General features: G+C 35.5%; 2 protein-coding genes across 11 annotated transcripts in view; both read right to left on the bottom strand.

The window, feature by feature from the left end:
- LOC149801553 (zinc finger RNA-binding protein-like) overlaps positions 1-4,860 on the bottom strand; it is a 78,074-nt gene extending 73,214 nt beyond the window's left edge. For 6 of the 8 annotated variants that reach the window (XR_016420680.1, XM_089955764.1, XM_089955763.1 and 3 more), the window contains exon 1: positions 4,431-4,856. Coding sequence is in view for 5 of the 8 variants with exons in the window: in XM_089955764.1 (XP_089811890.1) it covers positions 4,431-4,454 (24 nt within the window). In the remaining 3 variants the exon portion in view is untranslated. Of the gene's footprint in view, positions 1-4,430 lie in introns of all 8 variants that reach the window. The other 2 variants (XM_089955759.1, XM_089955760.1) reach the window with 2 other exon arrangements.
- A 12,395-nt stretch (positions 4,861-17,255) lies between these two features.
- Positions 17,256-21,641, bottom strand: part of LOC149801554 (uncharacterized) — a 40,124-nt gene continuing 35,738 nt past the window's right edge. For all 3 annotated transcript variants that reach the window (XM_089955776.1, XM_089955775.1, XM_089955777.1), the window contains exon 7: positions 17,256-19,011. In XM_089955776.1, the coding sequence (XP_089811902.1) occupies positions 18,658-19,011 (354 nt within the window). In that variant the 3' untranslated portion in view covers positions 17,256-18,657. The remainder of the gene's footprint in view (positions 19,012-21,641) is intronic.

Below are 21,641 nucleotides of genomic sequence, written 5' to 3' on the forward strand. Positions count from 1 at the left end.
TAACACAATGCTGTAAATTATTGCTTTATCAATACCATTCATGCACTCATCCCAATCACAGCAACCAACCAGCCAATAAGGCCTCGTGTGGCTGCTGAACTTCCAGCATACATACTAGCACATAGCAAGACATATTAGATAGCTAGCGAAATTTTCTACTACTACAAAACTATGACTCACTATAGTTAATCTGTTCTTTAGCCAGTACTGCAATGCTGCTATCAATGAATAATGGTCTGACGCTGAAGCAACTGAACGCTGACATACAAATATTATGCAGCACTGATACTGTCATGCCAGTGCCAGCGACGTTACCCATGGATACAACAGCTGCTATGCTGCTCAGCACACGACTCGCAGCATGGTGCGTGCATCCATCCAGCCACGGGGACAACTTAGTAGTATCTTACTTGATTTAAAGCACTGTTTCAAGAGAAAGAATTGATTGGATTATTAATATTGACTAGAGATTGTACACTATTAAATATACTACCAAGATTATGCATAATTTCAAACTCAAGTCTGGAATTACTTCAAAGTAAATGCAGTTGACGAGTCTGAGGCAAATAGTATACTTTGCAAAGCATGCATTTCCAGAGGTGGAAAGGATTTTAAAAACTATACATCAAATCTTGTCCAGCACTTGCGCTGCATGCACATCGTCAAACATGGCCTATTTCTGGCAGCATCTCGTACGCTGACTACTGATGCCATGCTGAACCAGAAGCAGCCACTTGCATTTGACTACCCGGGAGCTATTAATTGGCACAAAGCTATTGCAGTACTCAGTTGACGTCTGATGGCCAAGGCAGAACCGTGCCATAAAATTCCAAGACGGAAGTACTTTTCCACAACGCCCTCTGTTGCCACGAGAAGAAGACATATACAGCTGGTGGAGCGCTCACAGGTTTCAGTTCCCCTACTTGGCCAAATTAGATGGTATTTGTCTTTACCAGCTTCAAGAATTCAGAGTGAGCAGCTGTTTAGTGGCACATGCCAGATATTTTCGGATCGTTACTTGGCAAGATTGGAGAAATGTTACTGTTGCTTAAATGCAACCTACCTCAACCATTCTTTCAGTATTAGCTGCAGCCAGCATACAGTGACATCTAACTTAAAGCATGCTTATTATTAATTTTAATTAATACTGGGCTATTGTTATTAACAGTTTTTAGTTATTTACTGAAATCTAGTAATGGCGACCTGCATCTCTGAACGTAAGTTAAAAGACTAGCTTAAAACATTTTCAATCATTTATATCCTGAATTGGCGAACCATAAGTTTTATCAGTGTTAGTTTTAAGTTTTTGAAGTTTTATGTTTGTGTGACTGTTGTTTTCTATAAATTGCAATGTACTTCTGATCCAGTTTCTGTTTGTTTTTATACAGAAGTTCAAATTCACTTGCCACATAAACAACCTTGTTATAACTCACACAACAAAATACCTTTATACTAATAGGTTTATGTTTCTGAACCAGTCAGTGTTATAAAACAAATAATAATGAAATATTCTGTCTCATAATCAGCAAAAAGTGACATCGGTACAGCTTTAGTCAAATGTTCCCAAAAATTTCTCGACAGCTGGAAACATTGCGAATCTTTCAATGTAAAAAAATTCCAACACTCGAAAAAGCTGTCTTCATGTAGTTTCCTAACCTTTATGTTCTTTTTGCTACCATTGTGCTTCCTCACATCATCTCTGCCACCATGCCCAATGCTAAAACTTGTAGCACACTGTGCAAAAAGTATAATGTATATCAGTATTTGATGGCTGAATGTACTGCAAATGTTTGATATATTCCAAAGTAAACATCACTTTTGTGTAATATAGCTTGGTGGTGAAAACATTTTAAAGATGTGATGCCCAACAGCAATTCAAATCATTGTTGGCAGCACATGTGCAGAGAAAAATTCCAGTTAGGCTCCTGTTTCTTTCAAAGCATTTGTTATACATACAGATCAAAATACACTAAAATGCTTGCTACCAGGCCAACAGTACCAATCGGCAATAGTTCTTGCCTGAAACTATGATCTTTCTGAGGTGAAGGCTTCTTTAACAAAGCAAGAAGAAAAAAAATCTGGTTTAATATTTAGTAAATACATTTTTTTTTATAAAAGTGCTTTGGGTTTGATTAGTAAATTTCTATCTGGCTCTGAAATGAAAGTAATAGAATTTAAATATAATTTTAAAAAACATGGAAATTTAGCCAAGAAAGCTTCAGCTTCAGAAACAGAAAAACAAAGGCAACTGCAGAAAGAAGAAAGAGCAAGAGAGATAAAGAGAAGAAAGGCATATAAAAATGCAAACGAAAAGATATGAGTATACCCAAAACTCAATCAGTGTATCCCCTAGGGGTTAAAGACTGAGTAAAAAATCCCACTAGTGTCAGAATTGGAGGGTCAGGCTGAGTAAAAAACAAATTGTTGTATCAAAACTGGGGGGTCAAATTAATATTTTGGGGTCCCTGAAGCACAAAGGAGGGTAAACGGAAACACTTAATTACTAACCAAGGTCAATCATACAATAAAAAAGTAGATATGCATAACATGTGATCTGGGAAAAAAGCCAGCAAACAATGCAAATGAAATATATTATATTGAATACCTAACTATTTACTTTATAAGTGAACCAACATTCTTAATTGTCTGTGGATTAAGTTGTTGACTGACAGTGTTAGTGTAATGGGATTAGGTAGTTCAAGTTTCTTCTGACCCTTTCCATGCCAGTTTAAATATTTCGACATTTATGCTGGGGTGTGGGGTCAGAGCCACTTGGCTATCGGAAAGCTGGAATTCACCAGCATCATGCAACTACCATGATGATATGTACTCAGAGTAAAACAAACTGAATATTCATGTACACTCAGGGATGATTTACCCCCAAATTATCCAAGATTGGAAAAACCTTGGGATACAGGTTTTTGCTATCTTTTTCATAAATGTAGGAATATGACAACAGTCATTTACATTAAGGTGTTTAAAAATGTTTCCAATTGTTAACATTTTTGCGAATTCCCACTTGTTGACCCAAAAAATGCCGAATCCCAAATGTCAGAAATTTTGACTACACATAACTTTCAGTTCCTGACATAATATCTTAGGGTTTATGGAGAAAACAAATATGCAATAATGAGACCAATGTAAATCCAAAAATAGTAATACAATTCCTTAAAAACGTATATTTCAAAATACCTTGATCATAGCTAAAGTAAACGTCATCCTGGTCATGTATGCGTTCAGTATGGACTATTCAGTAACGGGTGTCATTTTTTTAGAATGTAATTACATATACCTCGAAAAGGAAGATTATTTATTCACTTTATCTGGATCCAATCCTAAATCCATATTCATTTTGAAGGCCATTATTTAAAAGCCCCGATAAACACGTAACTCAATGTTAACGTACATGGGACATTTTTTTTATGAAGCCAACAAAAGGTGTGATCCAGTACAAAATGGATTGAATGTCACCCACTGTGTTGTCACAGTGAAGGCTATGCATGTTCCAAAATAAATTCATACTACTAATGCACATTTTGTAATTCTCAACATTTATTCTAAGAACAATGACCTGAAGAAAGCCACATTCATCAAGTACTGAGAATGTGTCAGGATGTTTATGTTGCTAACATGCAACTACCACAATGACATGTGCTTTCTGACTGGTAAATCTGGCTCCAGGTTGATTTGACAGTGATAGGCTCTTGGTCATTGATCCCTGAATAAATATGTTGAGAAGTTGTTCTTTCACAATTCTATAAACAATATGACTTTAATTTACATTTTCAACTGATTTTCCTACAACAATGGATTTATTGTTGATATCACATTATTACTGGACATCTGATGTCGAAGATATGCAGAGTGCCAGATTTGGATAGTTATTTGACTAGCAATGCAGATGGCAAGTTCCTGGTCAAATTTAATTAAACAAGTAGTTTTGTCTCGTCCGTCAGCAGAGTAAAGATAATATTATATTCACAATTTCTGAGAAAATAAATCAACTTAATATCAATTTCATGCAGGTTGTTAAAGTTTGCTAGGTCAGCTAGTAAATGACTAAATGCCAATTCTCTGCTCTGCGAATTCTACCATTCAATAGGCAAATGACTCCGACCAAACACCCTAACATAAATGTTCAGATATGAAAATAGGGTATGATGGGTCAGAGTAAACTTGGATTATATTATTTCATACATACTCTTTTCATGAGTACATGGCCACCACTGTAAAAGTCCATAGTGATAAACATTTTTCGCCCAAGCTTCTTACCGACAGAAAATGTGCATAGCATTCGATAACGAGGATTTAATGGACTTTGGTTAAACTATATTAGTACTAAGTTTTAGAACAACAATTAATATTTAATTTAGAATGAGTAAATGCGCATACATGACCACACTGACATTCACTAGTGTATAGTTTAGTACCTGGCCACCACTGTACAAGTCCATAGTGGTCAACAATTTTCTTCTGGAAGTTTCTTCGTGCCAGTCAGGAGCAGAGCATTCGATAATCAGGAATGAGTGGACATTGGTTAAACTGTATTAATATTAAATTTAAGAGCAACAATTAATATTTAATTTAAGATGTGTAAATGCGCCTGCTTTTAACACATCGGCATACACTGTAAATCAAATCGATGCAATGGCGGATGTTCCCAGCGAAACCGGTAAAATCGTTTTTTCTAATAAGATAGAAAAATAAAGACGTGGTGTGACGGAGGCTGGAGCAATAGGGTTTCAGTTTAGCTTATCAATAGTTCGTACCGACACAATTAGAGAGTAAAAGTGCTATTACTGGAAATGTCGGATACAGCGTGACTCCTCTTCTACATTACAATCACCCGGATGTAAAAATGTTTAGCGGGACGTGTGCACAATTTGTCTCGACGGGTTCAATGTTCTCAGCCTTCTCGAGTCAAAGAAAAAAAAACGCACGGTATTTATTCCGAATGTTTATAGTGATTTTATACATAAATAAAATAAAATAAATAATCGTGTTGTCACACATTTAAGTATTGCTAATATTATTTTTGTTTCTTTCGTGTTTTGTTCATAAACGTCAGACTCCTGTGCTTACAACCAAAATTATTAACATTAGAACGCAACGTCCAAATGATTTTTTCAGGGGGTTGGTTGATTTACCATCATTTAAAAAAATATTTCAAAATGTTCACTGGCAAATGTGGGCTGTAACCCAATTCTAGCTACCGATAAGTATACCTTTTGAAGTATTAGAGGCTCGATTAGGGGGCAGTATAAACATGTGGCTCTTATATACATTAGTATTTATTGTTTTATACCAATTTAATTACATGTATATTATTTCAGCAATATATTTTTTCCACTTTGATTATCATAAAAATAAAAATTAAATGTTATTGTTAATAGTTTACACTCCATACTCTTTTTACATTTTCCCACACAATTTCCTTCAATTCTTAAACAAAATTAATTAAATATCAATTTTTGTAAGCTTTAGTGTGCATCTTCTGTAGATGTAATATAATATTTTCTTTAAAAATGCCCCCCCCCCCACAAAAAACCCCCCAAACATATTGATGAACTTAACTGAGATGGCAAGATAGCATAATAGAAATAAAATATACATAGATAAAGGCAGAAATACTGATAAGTAAATCTGTCGGTATATGTATTTCTTTATGATGATTCTAAGTGTAAGGGTGGGATAGGGAGGTGTTTTTTAAAATAAAGTACAACTTCTGTCATTACACTTTTGAAATCAAACAACTCACTTTAACCCTGCTCCACTGTCAATGTGTAGCATTGGGGAAATGTATAGTAGTCATCACTATGGCTCACTGACCACTCAAATCAACACCAGGCTTGGTTAGCCCATTTCTATTGACTATGTCCATTAGACGTGCTAATGTCAATCACATAGCAGATATGGGCCCATTAACCACTACAATCAACACCATGCAGGGTTTTCCCATCTCTGTTGACCATGTCTATCAGAGTGGAAATTGTCAATCACCTATCATGCAGCAGATATTCCAATGGGGCAATGACAACTCAATTTAACATCAGTCCAGGTTAGATGACTACCTATTGGCATTTTGCCATTGTAATTGGTCAGAAACATAGTCAGACACCTATCAGTCTCTTACTATACACATTCATGATTGCAAATAATAGCAACGTATATACAAAAACTATGCCGAGGTTTCATTCTTCACCATTTACTAGTGGTTAGAGCATCTGCCTTGGAAGCGGGAGGTCGTGGGTTTGAACCCCGGTCAAGTTATTCCAAAGACTTACAAAAATGATACTAACAGCTGCCTCGCTAGGTGCTCAGCATTAAGAGGTTAGTGTTAGGACTGGTCAGCCTGGTATCAGGATAATGTGACTGGGTGGGACATTATGCTACATGTCTGCGGCATGATGCCCCAGTGCTAGACATCACTATATAAACTGCCACACTGTAGATATCGTAGCGATATGACTGACAAATTGTTAAAAGCTACATTACACACTCCACCAAAACAGAACCAATATGTTACAGAGTAGGGTTAAATTCAGAGTGAATGTTTTTTTTTTTTAATTGTTGTATTTTTTGTAAACTTAGTGTCTGTAAAATACTGATTTATTTAGTGAGTTATCTCTCCTTATACCTTAGATTGTCATTGCCATGTTCAGAAACGATGATAGATTAGAAAAGTGGTTTTGTGAACATATAAAATTTATTTTGCATTTTGTGAACATATAACATTTATTTAGCATTTTCTGTTCAATAAGACCCTTTATAAAGCTGAATAGTAAATAAATGGGGTGCTGGATAGTACATATCCTGGGTTTTAGATCTTTTTCTCATCCATGTGACACAGAAATGTAATGTTTTCACCCTCACCCAATGCAGCTTGTACCTCTCAACTGATTTTGAATTTGAAGAAGAAAAAAAACAACATAGAAGAGGCACAATAATTACTGGTTTGATTCATTGATTTCTAATTTTTAACTTGATTGTCACGAAGCAGTCCAAACATTGTCATCTTCTTCATGTTTCAAACCAGTCAGATGTTTTCAATGTAAACAAGGAACCTGCTCAATATCATTTACTGGTTCCATGAACAGTCCATTTTCGGTGAAGGAGTGGATGCAAGGCCTATACATGAACATAAAAACTTTATCGTCTGCATCCAAACATTTTTGGGTCCAGAATACTATCTCCATGTTAAATCCATGGACAAATTTAACATATGATTTCCATTTGTCCCCAGAGTACCCCTTGCATGTTAACTATGGGTAATGTGAATTCCCTTATGTCCCTAGACACCCCGATACAACAACCTGTGTGAATTGAGTGTTGTTCTCCTCGGTCTTTGCTTTCTTTGAATGTTTTCTGTGTTCTTTGTGTTCCTTTCCAATTGTTTTAGACCCTTGCTTGGCAAGCATTGCGACAGTAAATTCTTATCCTCATCGTAGCTCCAGTGTTAGAGCATTGCTTTGCTTGCTTGGGTTCCTGTAATTTGTGTTTGGTGTGGTTTTCTTGCCTTCAGTGCCTAATATGTCATAGGTTTTGATAAGTGTGGGCATAGAACAGTTCTAGAACACTATCCATATTAGGAAAGTCAACCTGCTCTGCGGTGCAGGAAAGTACGATGACCTCCATGGTTCAGAGATAGCCAAAAGGCTAAGGATCCCTGATATCTATTATGAAGTCACCATTGGTGGTGAGGGGTTCAATCCCTGGCTCCTCCCAAAGGAGGGAAAACACATGAGAATGATTTTGTGCCAGCTGGTTATAGATGAGCAGTATCCTTGCAAGGTCAGTGTCCTGCTGACACAGATAAGCGAAGTGTGCCTTCCTGAGAGGAAAGAGTAATGATCTCTGATAGATCTGAAGTGGGCATGTCAGATTTTCATTGCTGGATGAAACTTGGATGGGGCACAGGTCATCCATTGTTACCCTAGATTTGATTATTGGTTTGGGAACAGGGATTCAGTCGATATCCACCTCCTCCCCATCCTGTTTAATTCTTAAAGGAATAGATAGCCGGGTTGTACTTGCTAAGCAAATGTTAGGGATTGGATCAATCAGATTAAAATCAGATCTCCATTGTCCTACAAGAAGATCTGATGAGGACCACATAAGGGTTCTGGTGACCTTTGAATTAGCCAATGGAAATGCAGCTTTCAAAAATCTGAAAGTAAATAAAATTGTTCGGTACACATTCATGCTCTTCATCCACAGTGCTCTGTCTCCAAACGCTAAGATATTAGACTTCTGAATTCTGTTATGGTCTTGCTGCATCACAGCAAAATGTTTCTGTCTGCTGCACGGTTTGAGGCGGAGACACTCTTCCACACATCAAGATCGACCGCAGAGACCAGCTCCCAAGATCTTCATAATAACTGCAGCCTCAAACTTTTTACATGCAGCTTCAACTGAGAGCTCCCTTCTGCCAGTAGTTCTGTAGGTGTATCTGTCAGAGAGAGAGCAAGGGATATAGTCTTCAGACGCCTACCTATTCCCAAAGGAGGGAGGTGTCTGCCCATTGGGAATTTACCCCTTCCCTTAGCGTCTTCCTCTTCCAAGCATCCTTTTAGATATTCATCTGGTCCTCTTTTCATGGGTTTGGTCTGGTATAACGGGTGATGTGTGGGCCTGTTCCACTTTAAAGGATGCATACCAGCTACATTTCCAGTAACTTTCTCCTCCTCATGGACCCCAATTTTCTTTCACCAGTTCAAAATGGTTCAATAGGGATAAAGGTACACAACCTTCTGTGGAAGGGCACATTTGAGAGGTAGGAAAATGACCAGACTAGAAGTTTCTATTTCTGAATCTTTCTACTGTCAAGAAAAGGTGAAATTTTTTGGCTCATAATCAATATTTTCACGTTAATGATTTTCATCAGGAAGAATACGTCAAGATGGAGACTACTGACTCAGAGATGCCGTAAGGCCCTGCAACTGGGCAATCTCCATCAGTCTTTAGGATGACTACCTTCACATCATCATCTTCCTGCCAAACAGGAAACAAGAACAGTTTTGTCTCAACCAGGAGCTCATTTCAATTCTGAGCTCTTCCATTGAGCCATGCCTTTAACCACAAGAGTGTTAATAGGGCGATGTTAATAGCCAGTCAGTTGAATCTTTTGGGATCCCATCTTCCAGCATTTCAATGACTGTTTGATGCACAAAGTCCTCAGCAATTCCTTGCTGGTTAATGGTGTCTCATCCCTAACCTAAATATATCAGATTTCACCACATCTCAGGTCTCTGTTAAGGTGGGGATTAAATTTCATCACCAGCCTTAGAAGAGTCCAAGTTCTTTTGAACAGGAAACGCTAAATTCATTCCATCATAATGACATTTCTTGCTAAGACCTTGTTTTCAGCTTGCCTTATTTTTTTCTGTGGACTATGAATGCAGTTGCAAAAATTGTTCTCTTAGGGAGACTTTTATTGCACTTGCTGCAGTTCCTAAGAAAAATGGAAGATGACACAAGGACCTGTTATCAGGTCAGAATCCAACTTTGCCACCTCCACTGGTGGAGAAATTGGGCAGTACCGTATTTACCATATATGTTGGGACACTGATATTTGTTGGGACACCATAAATTAATTTTGAAAGTAATTTTTTGTGTACTGTATGTTCTGGCACACATCATTTTTTTGAGTCATAAGTTTTGGGACACCTTTTAAATCATTCAAAAATTACATGTCAGAAAATGTACTAAACTGAAATTTTATTAAAAAAATATAAAACTGTGTGCTTGAGATAAAACTCTTAAATCCACTGCAGCATCATCTCATCCACACAACCCTTCTCCTGCACATGTACGATCCATTCTTTCGGTGTATGAATATTTTTTTAGCTATCTCATACCGTGAAAAATTTACGTTACAGGCAACACATCACCTGAAGTGGAAACTACTAGGAATAAAGTCAGATTTTTTCAAATCTGCACAAGTTGTATTAATTCTCATACTTTTGACCCTATTTTAACGTCAGTCTGCCCTGGAATGCGATCAAAGTAGACTTGAATTTCATCCATGTTATTGATCATATTGTTGGCGAAATCATCTGCTTCTCTTCTGTCCTTTATGAATTCATCAGTTATTTTATTTTCTCCAAATCTTCTGGGCAACACTGGATCATTGATGTTTGTGCATGAAGCACTATATCGTGTCACTTTAAAAATTGTTCCATTATTTCAATTTATTTTCAAAATTCCCATTTAAAGGAACCAAAGTTAACTTCCATATCTCGACCATCTTTGTATATTAAATTTTTTAATTAAAGAATCCAAAGTCAGCTTCCGAGGTTGTCTTGCTTTGCAATAAAATAACCTTTGCATTGATATCAACATCTTTGGCCCAACCTAGCAGACCACTGTGACGCCAATGGTTGTGCTTCAGTGATCTACTTGATCTGTTAGTAGACAAGTCCACTGATTATCATTGAGAAGGAACCTGTTGTCAAAACACCAGAGATCTCTCCTCCACAACAGCCTGCAGATTCTCCACTTTCAAGGTTATCACACTGTCCAGGTTAGGAGGCAATCAACCTTCAGGGTTTACAATGCAAAGTGGAGAATCTTCTTTAATCGGTGTAGTTGGAAATCTGTTGATCTTAGTTGTCCAACTTTAAAAGCAGTCGCAGACTTCGTTCTCTTTAGTTCCACTAAAAGAGACTGTTGTGTCTCCTATTAAGAGTTTAGGACAGCAGTTTCATACACTCAAGTTTTCTAGGTGTTCCACCATTGGATCAGACCCTCATCTGACCTCATTCTGCATTAATAGTTTGGTATCTTGTCCAGATGAAACCTTTTGGATGTTCTGGTGGCAAGGTCTAGACCCTCTTATGAACCTATGAGTGAAGATTCTTTTGAGAACCTTACCCTTTAGATAGTTTTCCTACTCTTATCAGCATTAGATGAGACTCACTCTCCACCTACTCAGCTAGTAAGCACGTTAGCTGGCTACAGTGCAACCCCGCTATAAATTTTTTTTACCCCAATTATCATGTTATAGTGGGGTTGCACTGTATTTTACTATCCAATTTTGGAAATTACCCCAACACCGACCAGCTAGGTGGACACCTTTTTATAAAAAATTTTTAAAACAAAATAGCTTTCAAACACTTGGTCCAATTATGTATTTTGTTGTGATGCCTTACTACAGTCAGTTGTAAAATATGTCTTGATTATAACTTGAACCAAGTAAAATGTTTCATAAAAATGTGTTAACATGCATTTTTGCAAAACGTAAGATTGCTCATGATCATTGGAGTACTTCCATTGTCAAATCTTTTGTATCAGAGGTAATATTTACATATTGTCAACCTCTTCGATTTTAGAGGTCAGTAAATCTTGCATGAAGTCTGCAGTCGCATAAGGACTCAAAAGAAGTGATTGGTTTTGAAAAAGCTTTACTTAAGATGTTTAGCTTGGACTGTGGACTTTGGAGTTCCAGAAAGGAAAGCAATGAACACCATTGCCCATTGGGATGCAGATTGTCAAGAGTGGCAATCTCTTGTTCAAGCCTTATGTGCCACCTGTTGTACCACAAGAGATGAGCGAGTCATGGGGCTTTACTAACAATCTTATTATGGTTTGCAGATAGTATCAAATAAAAATTGTGCTGATTGATAATCCAATGTAAGTGTCACAGTGGCAATCCTTAAAGTATTATCACCAAAAGGAAAGTCATTTCACCATTGGGTTTTCACTGGAAGACTTCTTATAAAGACTCATCTTCTCCTCACTGGTAATCCTGGTTATTCAAAAACGATCTTGCCCATCTTTGGTATTAAAAAAACAAATTATAATTCTGGTACTTGATTGATGGGTGTAATTTGGGTTGGAGAGGATAGTGTACTGTGATTGTAAATTATATGCCCACCCCATGTTTAATAGTCTTATATGTAGGCACTATTATGGTATGGCAGACTTTGGAGAATAATGACCTTAACTTTGGTCCAGGTCTGTGGTCTTGAATAAAAAAATATGCAGAGGCTATTATTTTCTTATTCGACTTACCATGTCAGTGACCTCTGACCATTGCACCCCCAAATATGGAACTTACTCCAAGACAAACCTTATTTTGAAAAACCCATTTTCCTTTGAGCCATAATGACCTTGACCTGACTACCAAACCATTAAAGTTCTTCTATATTCTAAGTGGAAGCCCTCCGTAAACTTTGCCCAAGGTATGTGGTCTTTATCTTTTTTTAGGCAGTAACCTTTACATTTGACTTTTGAACATTATGAGCCTTCTTTTTTACCCAATGTGTAAATAATAGACAAACGTATAAAACTGCAAGGTCAAAAAGCAATTTTTTGGTACAGAAACCAACTTTGCTATTTCCAGATTACCTTGACCTTTGACTCCATAATCAACATAACTTCTTCCTTACCCAAAGTCCAAGCCATCCACAAAGATTAACCCAGATATGTGATGCAGAACTAATATTATTGGGTGAAAGTAATATATTCTGTCAGTGACCTTGACTTTTTACCTTTGGAGAACCATGGTAGCAAAGTTGGAAGAGATTTGGATTTGTAATGCACAGGTCATGGGTTTCATGCCTACACAGGCCAACATGTTGAAACTATCTCTGATATTCTTCAGCAATAACAAGATTTTCAAATTAGCTGCTGTGCTACATATTTTGGATGTCAGCTTGGCACCATTTTCATTTAGGTCCAACTAGCTGTTGTTAAAAAACCCATGTTGATACAGCCATCCATTTGTACAGGAAAAAAGATAACAATATTGTCATTATATGACTTTCCATTCAAGAGCAGCAATAAGATTTTTCAAATAGTTGCTGTGGTAGCAACACTGGACTTCAGATCTATTTTCATTTAAAACCAACTGGACATCATAAGAAGTCTTCTGGTGAAAACCCCACATCAATGACTTTCTATTCAAGTACAGTTGTGATAAGGTTTTTAAAATGGCTACCATACTGGCCATCAAACTGGCATAATTTTACCTAGCAACAGCCTGACATCGTCTTGTAATGAAGACCCCATATTGATACAACCATCCATTCTGGTGGAGAAGCAATAGCAAGAGTTTCAAGATGGCTCCCATGATGGCCAAACTGAAAAAAACAATTTTTAGTTTAGCACCAACTAGACATCATAAGAAGTCTTTCAGTGAAAACCCAAGTTTGATAAAACCATCCATTCAGGTGTGGTGATAAGATTTTCAAATGGCCACCAAAAACCAAATTTTCAAGATGGCTGCCACGGTGGCAGTATTGGCTGTCAGATCTGCACCATTTTCATTTTGAAGCAATTAGACATCATGATAAGACTTAGTAAAAACCCAATGTTGATATGATGATATGACTATCCATTCAGGAGGAGTAGACAAGATTTTCAACACGGTCACCATTAAAGCTGTACCGATGTCACTTTTTGCCGATTATGCCGATACCGCATATAGCCGATTATTAAAATTGCCGATACCGATTATGAGACTGATTATTTCAAGAAACCACCTGTGCTACAGTTAGTGAAAGCACTAGCATTTGATTGACAAGTAAACCATGCCCTATTTTTGTTATAACTAACAATGCCTAAAATGGGTGTGGATTTATGTTAACAGTTCAAATGTGGTCTCAAGCTACCATACATGTGATAACTATTTCCCACATTTTATATCCCATCTTATTTCTTATTGTTAACTCATATATGCAAATAAAACTCTTTACTAAATAACATATTTATTCCTAATTAGTATTTTGGGGGCACACATGCTCTGTGATATGTTTCTTCATTCCTTCTTTTAATTTAATGATGGTAATCAATGCTTATATATATGGTACAGTATTGCCAGGTCAAGTTGACTCGTGTAAGTTTCATTGGTGGGAATGGAGATCATAATTTGCTTGTCGTGAAAAAAATCTACAGCATTAAGTGATCATTCCTGGGATTTAGGAAGCAATTCACTAACAAGCAAAGCATGTAAAGCAAGGCAAAAATAAATTTCTGAACTCCTGGTTGACGGAAATGTATTTTGTGAAGCTAACCATAAATGGGGGAGAGGCGCATTTAATTCCTGAATGCATGAAATCGATGGTCGCATCATATGTCACTTATCTTACATTGCAAAGTACAATCATTGGGTTTTAGTATTAAAATGTCATTATCTAAATAAAGTTTCTTACAAAACTATTATTTGGAAAATGATATACATAATATAGATTTGCTTAATACCTGATGTTTCTATTAAAAAAAGAGAGACTGTAGAAAAGTAGATATTTTACATTTGATAATGCATTTATTTCAGGTGACAACAGTTAGACTATGCACTAATGGTGATGTGCAATGCAAAGACCATGGAAGTAGTGCAAAACAGTCATGTAATGATTTATTTTTTAATAGTATGGCTGTATTGCTTGTTGTCAATAAAGTAATAACTATCTCATCTTTTTCAATTTTCATTGCCTATTACATTAATAGTCTTGGAAAAATATTCACTACTTATTCTGGTCACATTTTTTGAAAATTGGCAACAAAATATTGAGCCTGGTGAGTTTTTTTGGCGACAACTTTTTAAAAGCCAGGACCATCCCTGTAATGTGTATGCTGGAAGTTCAACAGCTACACGAGGCCTCATTAGCTGGTTGGCTGCCGTGATTGGGATGAATGCATGCATAGTATTGATAATTTGTTGTGAGCAGACAATCAGCGGTAGTTTACAGCAAGCGTGTTAAAAAGTATTTACCCTGAAGAATATACTGTCTTTCAATTAACCCCCAAATCAAATGTTTATTCCTTAATTTCCACTATTTAATTCTGATTTAAAATTCAAGCCATATCAAGATGAATTTTATGATTAAATTTATATTTTTGAAATTTGTTTACATCGGTGCCGATTATTTCGGTCGATACAGATTATACCGATTGTTCCAATAATCAGACCGATAATGAGTATGGTCGATTATTCGGTACAGCTTTAGTCACCATCATGGTCATATTGGATGTCTGTATTTGTAAAGTTTCACTGCAGTCCTGCATGCAGTTTAGAATGATTAGCAATGACTAGCTTCTACTAATGTATGATGAACAACATACCATCCCATAATCTCTTCTGGTATAAGGCCATTAGAACTAAAAACTGGTCTTTTCATCCCCAAAACTTGTAGGCTTTTTCTGTACCCCAAGTGTAAGCTGTTCACAGAGTTGTTTAACTGTAGATGGTGGTTAACTAGTGTGGAAACCATTTTTCGACCTCCAAAGAGACCTTGACCTTTTGACCTCTTCACCCAAAATCAATAACCTTCGCATTTTCCAATTGGTAGATTGGTGTCATTCTGAATTACTGTGCCAAAATAAAATTAGTAACAGATGGACAGATGGATTAACATTATAATGCCTAATGGCAGAAATATACAAACTGAATGGGGCTGAGGATTATCCCTTAAAAATACTCTTTCAACTTTAAAGGAACTTGTCTGAAAGCCAGCCAGCACCACAGCTGCAGTGCTACTGGTATTGAATAATCTTAATCCAGTAATAGCCAGCCATTCCCAAATTACTGGACTTGAAAACTTAAACCAAGAAATTCCAGCAAAAACTTCCTTAAAGTCTATTTATATAAAACCAGGTATGTTCTTTATTTGCAGTCAGGAGCCAAAGTAGCTAAGATGGTCGAGTATCAGACATATAATCAAAGTGTTGCTTGTTCATATCTACTCAGGCCAGCCCAGGTCAACTGCCTTTATATCTCTTTCGGAAGACAATTAATATTTCCTCAGCATGATATATCCAAACCAGTTAAACGTGCCATTAAAAAGCAACTGACATTTATTTTTGTTATCTTGTAAACAGTCATATATGAATCAATATTTCCCCTATGTATCTTTCATAAAACCTTTTCATATCTGAAATTAAAACATGTAAAACATTTCACTGATAATACAACCTGAAACTATTTAATAAGGTACCAAAAGTAGTGCTACAAATCTAAAGTTCTTTAAATATTACCTGGGTTTATTTCCTTGGAAATACATGTCAATAAATCTAATCTAAAAAGTGATATAATTCCCAGATTCATAAAGCTTGATTTAAAGAATTAAAGGGAAAAATGTTTAGATCTTGCCAGAAATGTTTAAACATCCACAGTATATCCACAAAAATCATGATGATTTTTAATTAGGCATTCATATTACCATGTTCAACACTTCATCTTTTTAATGTTCATCCTCAAGTTGCCCTATGAATGGCTCTGGTAGACAAGGATGGTCTCCTTGATTCAGATGTCATTAATTAATATTTTCTTCAGAAGCATAAAATGATTCCTATACAAGTTTCCAGAACTAGAATATCTTTCTATTCTGTTGAAAAGTCTTCACTGCCAGATTCCTTAATTTACCATTCAATTACATCATTTTCTTTCATAGAAGTTACTTGAATATTTAGTAGTCTTTGGGCCATTTTCCACAAACCTTGATTTGGATCTTATTAGGACACCTTTTCTTTTCTTTTCAAATTGTTTATAAATTTGTCTCTTTTCATGGTTTTGTAAACATCACTACATATTTCTTTTTTTCCTCTTGGTTATTAATTTAATGAACAAATCTGACACCCATTTTTCACTTACTTTATTTTGCCTTCTTTGTGGTTTTTCCCTATATCAAGAGAGCATTTCAAAAAGAAATTGGTGATCTATGGCATATTGACAATTTTTTACAACTTACATTTTTCATTTGCAATTCGACAGTACTGTAATGTTGAACTGTTTCCCTTATAGATTTTTCACAACACTGACATGATCTTTATATTTTAAGAGAAAATTGTTGAATATCTAAAATTCCAGGCCCCATCTTAAATGTATTATTAAAAAGTACTACAGTAAGTGAAAAATGATCATTTTCTATTCTCGCTTTTTTGACTAATATCACTTTTAACTTGAATAAGACAAGTTTATTTAAGACTCTTTTGTGATTTTTTCAATTGATGTCATTTTATTATTATTATTATTATTATTGACCTGAATAAAAAATACTCTTCCATGCAAGCCTGACAAGACTTGATAAAATGTCTGAGGAGATGTCCCAAGGACAAGAATAGTATCTAACATCGGTAAAAAAAACAATATCCCCTGTTCCCTCCAAGAATGGGAGAATATAAAAGACTTTGGGAAGGTTTAGGAAAAAGCAAACTTTCTTGCTACTACAGAAACAGAATATAAGAATTCATCTTTTCTGGCAAATTAGGCAACTAAAGCAAGTGGTTGGATTGAAAAGAAAAATCAAGAAAACCAATAAATGTGAAAATATATATATTTTTTTAGCATATTATATCAAATGTACTGTAGATAATAAAAATAAAACATATCCATCAGAATATATATAGTATTTGTGACTTTAACAATATGTTTGTAAAATGCAAATATCTGTTAATGGTGTCCCTTTACCAGTGTACAAGGATGACATCTGACAATGAAAAGCAATCTCAAAACTTGACATATAAAAACAAATAATTGTTTTCTGAGGATTTATCTTGTTTTCTCTTATTGTCCTCTTTTTATTTGTCCAGCATATTTACAACTTTGACAAATACTTTGCAGGAAGTGAACCTTTACTGGCTGAAATGAATTTTCTGGAACTCATGATGATGACATTAGAAACCCAATGAAAATTCTTATTTTTCCACGGATAAAGGTTAGGGCTGTTCCAGTAAACTATACATGGGACCCAGGGAAGGCAATTTTAATATAGAATAGTTACCCATAAAAGTATTTAGAATTTTATGTTGTTTTCATATGAACTCTCTGAGTAATCTGAGTTTCCCAGTATTTTTTTTTTTTAAAGTGCCTTCTCTGGGTACAATGTATGTTTAAATGGTATAGCCCTTAATGAGATCCCAAACTAATGACAAAAAAGTATAGTGTATTGTGCATTTTTCTTGCACTACATTTAATTTAATATCTATTCCCAGGTAAGGGTCATAACATATGAATTATGAGAAAAAGTATGTGGTATTTTGGTAAGTAAATTTTTTTCCAGCATAAAACAAATTTTGAGATAACAATGGTTTTTCAACGGAACGCATTTGTAACCAATTAATGGCAGGTAATAAATCACTAGTAATTCTCCATGACCACTTTAGTTTCACTGATTTGATTACAGGACTGTTACTGTAATTATTTAAACCGTAAAGGAATTGTTGTTTTTCATAATTTAATATGTGACAGAAGTTGCACCCATGTCATTTCACACTCAAATTCACAATGCAAAAATACACTTGTGTACCAAAAAAATGTCATATTGATGACTACACTATTTTGAGCCATCAAAAACAGCACTGATGTTATAAAAGTGGTTGTCCTTATCATTTATATATATATATATATATATATATATATATATATATATATATATATATATATATATATATATATATATATATATATATATATATAGAGATATATATATATATATAAATATATAAAAGCTTAAACAAAGCAAATCAATTAAAATGTTAAGCCGAAACCGGGATAAAATTATACATCTTTGATCATGGGTGTTATGTCTCTGTCCATATGCTGTGCCCTCCACACCCATCCTCATCTCATAAAAATGCAAGAGTTCCAAAATCTCATTTTAATATCTGTAAAGGGTTGAAAAGCTCTGCACCAATGAGTAATTTAAGCTAGTTCTAATTTTAGAGTTCATCATGTGAATCATCCTTAGAGTCAGCTTCTTCCACCACATCCTCAGAATATTTCTCTATTCCCATGGAATACTTATCAGCAGATTCTAACGCTACATTAGCATCACCAGAATCTTTCACATCTTGGATATTAGCACTTTTGCTTAAATCTAAATCTTCCTTGTCATTGTCATGATCATCATCATCTTTTGTATCATCAGACTGCCCATTATTATCATATGCAGATGAGGGGAATAAGGTTGGAATGCAATCATGGAAAGTCTCCATCACATCCTCCATCTTAAATCTGTACAGCTCTTCCCACTCTAACTTGTGGTTTTTGTCAATATCCAGAAATTTAAACATCTGAAAGGTGATATGAAAAAGAAAATCATAAAATGTTGTTAAATTTTTTATAAAATCATAGTAAAATTCACAAAACATTTTAGAAAGATAAACCATTTCAAAACAATGAATACAGGTAGTGCTATAATATAAAAGATAACAGGTAAATACGTTAAATTTTTTACTAGGAATATAAAACAAAAGATAAAGGTAAAAAATAAATATATAATATGTAAAATACAGGGTTTCACTACTGTCAAAAATCCCTAGGACCAAGTTCAAGTGAACAACTTTTAATCTGTGATGCAAATTCATCTGAAAATGAACCCTGGTCACAATTTTGGTGGCAATAGGATAAAAGGTATTAGACGTATTGCCTGGACAGGTCTGTAAAGAAATGTTGATAAGTGAGCCACAAATTACTTCCAAAATACACATTTAATCAACAGTTTTTGTCTCATCTCTATTTTAAAGACTGGATAAAGAAAATTATTAGACAATTGCAAGTTTGGATGACATGAAAAAGGAATTCTATACACACTTCACAAGGTAAATATGTAAAAATCCCCTTGGATATTCCAACTTCTGACAAGTTCTTTACAATATAATCCACTGAATTGGACAGGTTATTTTTGCATGTGTGTTTGTGACTATTTTTGAAGAAGATGAAGTAAAACATTCAAAGCAGTATATGAAAATTTACTATGGAACAACATTTTGACTTTACTGGAATAATCATCCAGAACCACAAGTATCATAACTGTGATAGAAATATGAATACTAAGTCATAACATCCTCAAAATTTTAGTTGGTCGATAAACTTTACGTACTTAAATTTCCATGAAATTTAGTTCCAAGTAAGAACCACAAATTTTATGATGCCCACCCCCAAACCGAATGTCAGAACTTTACTAGGACACAGGGAATTGCCAAATATTGTCAATCATTCATTTGATTAAAATTAGATTTTAAATACAAGTCAATCCATGCTAGAAATAGCATAAACAGCAGAAATGAAGATTACCTCCAAAACCCCTGCCAAATTTCCAACAATAACCTGATTTAAATTAATCTTTTGCAAAATTAACAAAAACATATTAAAAACTGACTATTAGAAGGTTAGTAAAACAAATCAACATACTTAACTATTTTAACCACCACCTTCAATATGATCCTTATGAATAAGAATGGATCATGTGCAATGTCAGTTGCATGTGTGGTTTTTGTCCAGTCAATATATACATTTATGTGATCACTGATTGATGGTGTTTTTATGACACACCAGCACTGTATGTCTATGATTGATGATTTATGCATGACAAGTGGTTCATTATGAACCAGCAATAAAAAGACAAAAAGAAAATGATGGTGAGGATAGTATATGAAGGTTCCTGATCATCAAGGAATGTAAATGGTGTATATTTGGGGTAAATATATAAAAAGATATTTGATTCACAGTACATGTTGGTTAAAGATAATCAATGGAAATATGTTGTAAACAAGCTATATTTTCTGTTTACCAATCACTGTGGTGTCGACCAGTATAGTTGTAATGTCAGTTGCGATTGGTTGGTGACAATGACGTCACACTGGGACACCAATTTTAGGCGGGTGGAAATCGTTCCACATCTCTGTCCTTTGTACGAATGTCCGGACGTGGGAAGTGGAATGGAGTTCCGGCATCAGACAACCTGCCCGTACTTAGCCAAATTATGTCCAACTGTTTGTAAATGGACCGTAACAACCAATACTGTGTGAGCCACCTGTGCAATTGAGTCAACTTCAAATGAGTCTGATAGTTTTCCTAACTCCTAACAACTGAAATAGTACTAGTACATAGTGTACATAGTGAGATGCCCTAACAATTTTGATTTTCTAATTGTCTAAGCGACAAATAAAAGTTTAGTCACTGTTAGGTAATTGGGTTTAAATTGTGATGCAGGCAACCGAAACGATCAAGTCAGTTTTGTGTTGTTTTATCGAATTGGGAAACCAAGCCAAACTGGTCCCCTTAGATAAATGGCAATTTGTAGCCCTAAGAAGGGCTGTTATTTCTCCCCAGGTGGGAAGTGCCTCAGGTAACTTCTTCCTCGTATATTGCTTCCACTGTCCATGTTTCCCTTCACTTTCTGGCTGGAAAACCTTCGAATCCATGAGACCCGCTTAAAACTTCGGCTGTTTCTATCAGTGTATTCATGGGATGTTGAGTGTAGCCAACGCTGAACATTTTCTTGAGGATGTGACGTCCTGTGTGCCACTGCTGCGACATGGGTTTTCTGTCCTTAATTGACCTCCAGGCTATAAATATAGTTGCTTTCATAAAATCGTGCGCTAACCTGATGTCAGCTGGAGCCATTTTAAGTCCCAGTGCATTTAGTCGCTTTATGTTTGGGTCGCTTTCATCGTGTGTTGTTGTTACCTCTGCTTAGTGTACGGTGACTTTGAAGGTTTTGTCCTGTGGTGGGTCTAATGGGACCTGTGGTGATTGCAGGATTTCTCTGATATCAGCTAGAATTTGTTCTGGTAGCACCTGTTGCATTCTAGAAACTGCAATTGGAGTGCTTGTTCTAGGAGTGGTCCTGCTCTTCACTGGCGGAGGTGATTGTGGTGGTGGAGGTTTAGAGACAATGTTTCTTTATCTTTACCTCTTT

This window comes from Sinohyriopsis cumingii, chromosome 4, assembly GCF_028554795.1.
Source record: "Sinohyriopsis cumingii isolate HCF-2022 chromosome 4, ASM2855479v2, whole genome shotgun sequence".
In the NCBI taxonomy this organism is placed as follows: Eukaryota; Metazoa; Mollusca; class Bivalvia; order Unionida; family Unionidae; genus Sinohyriopsis; species Sinohyriopsis cumingii.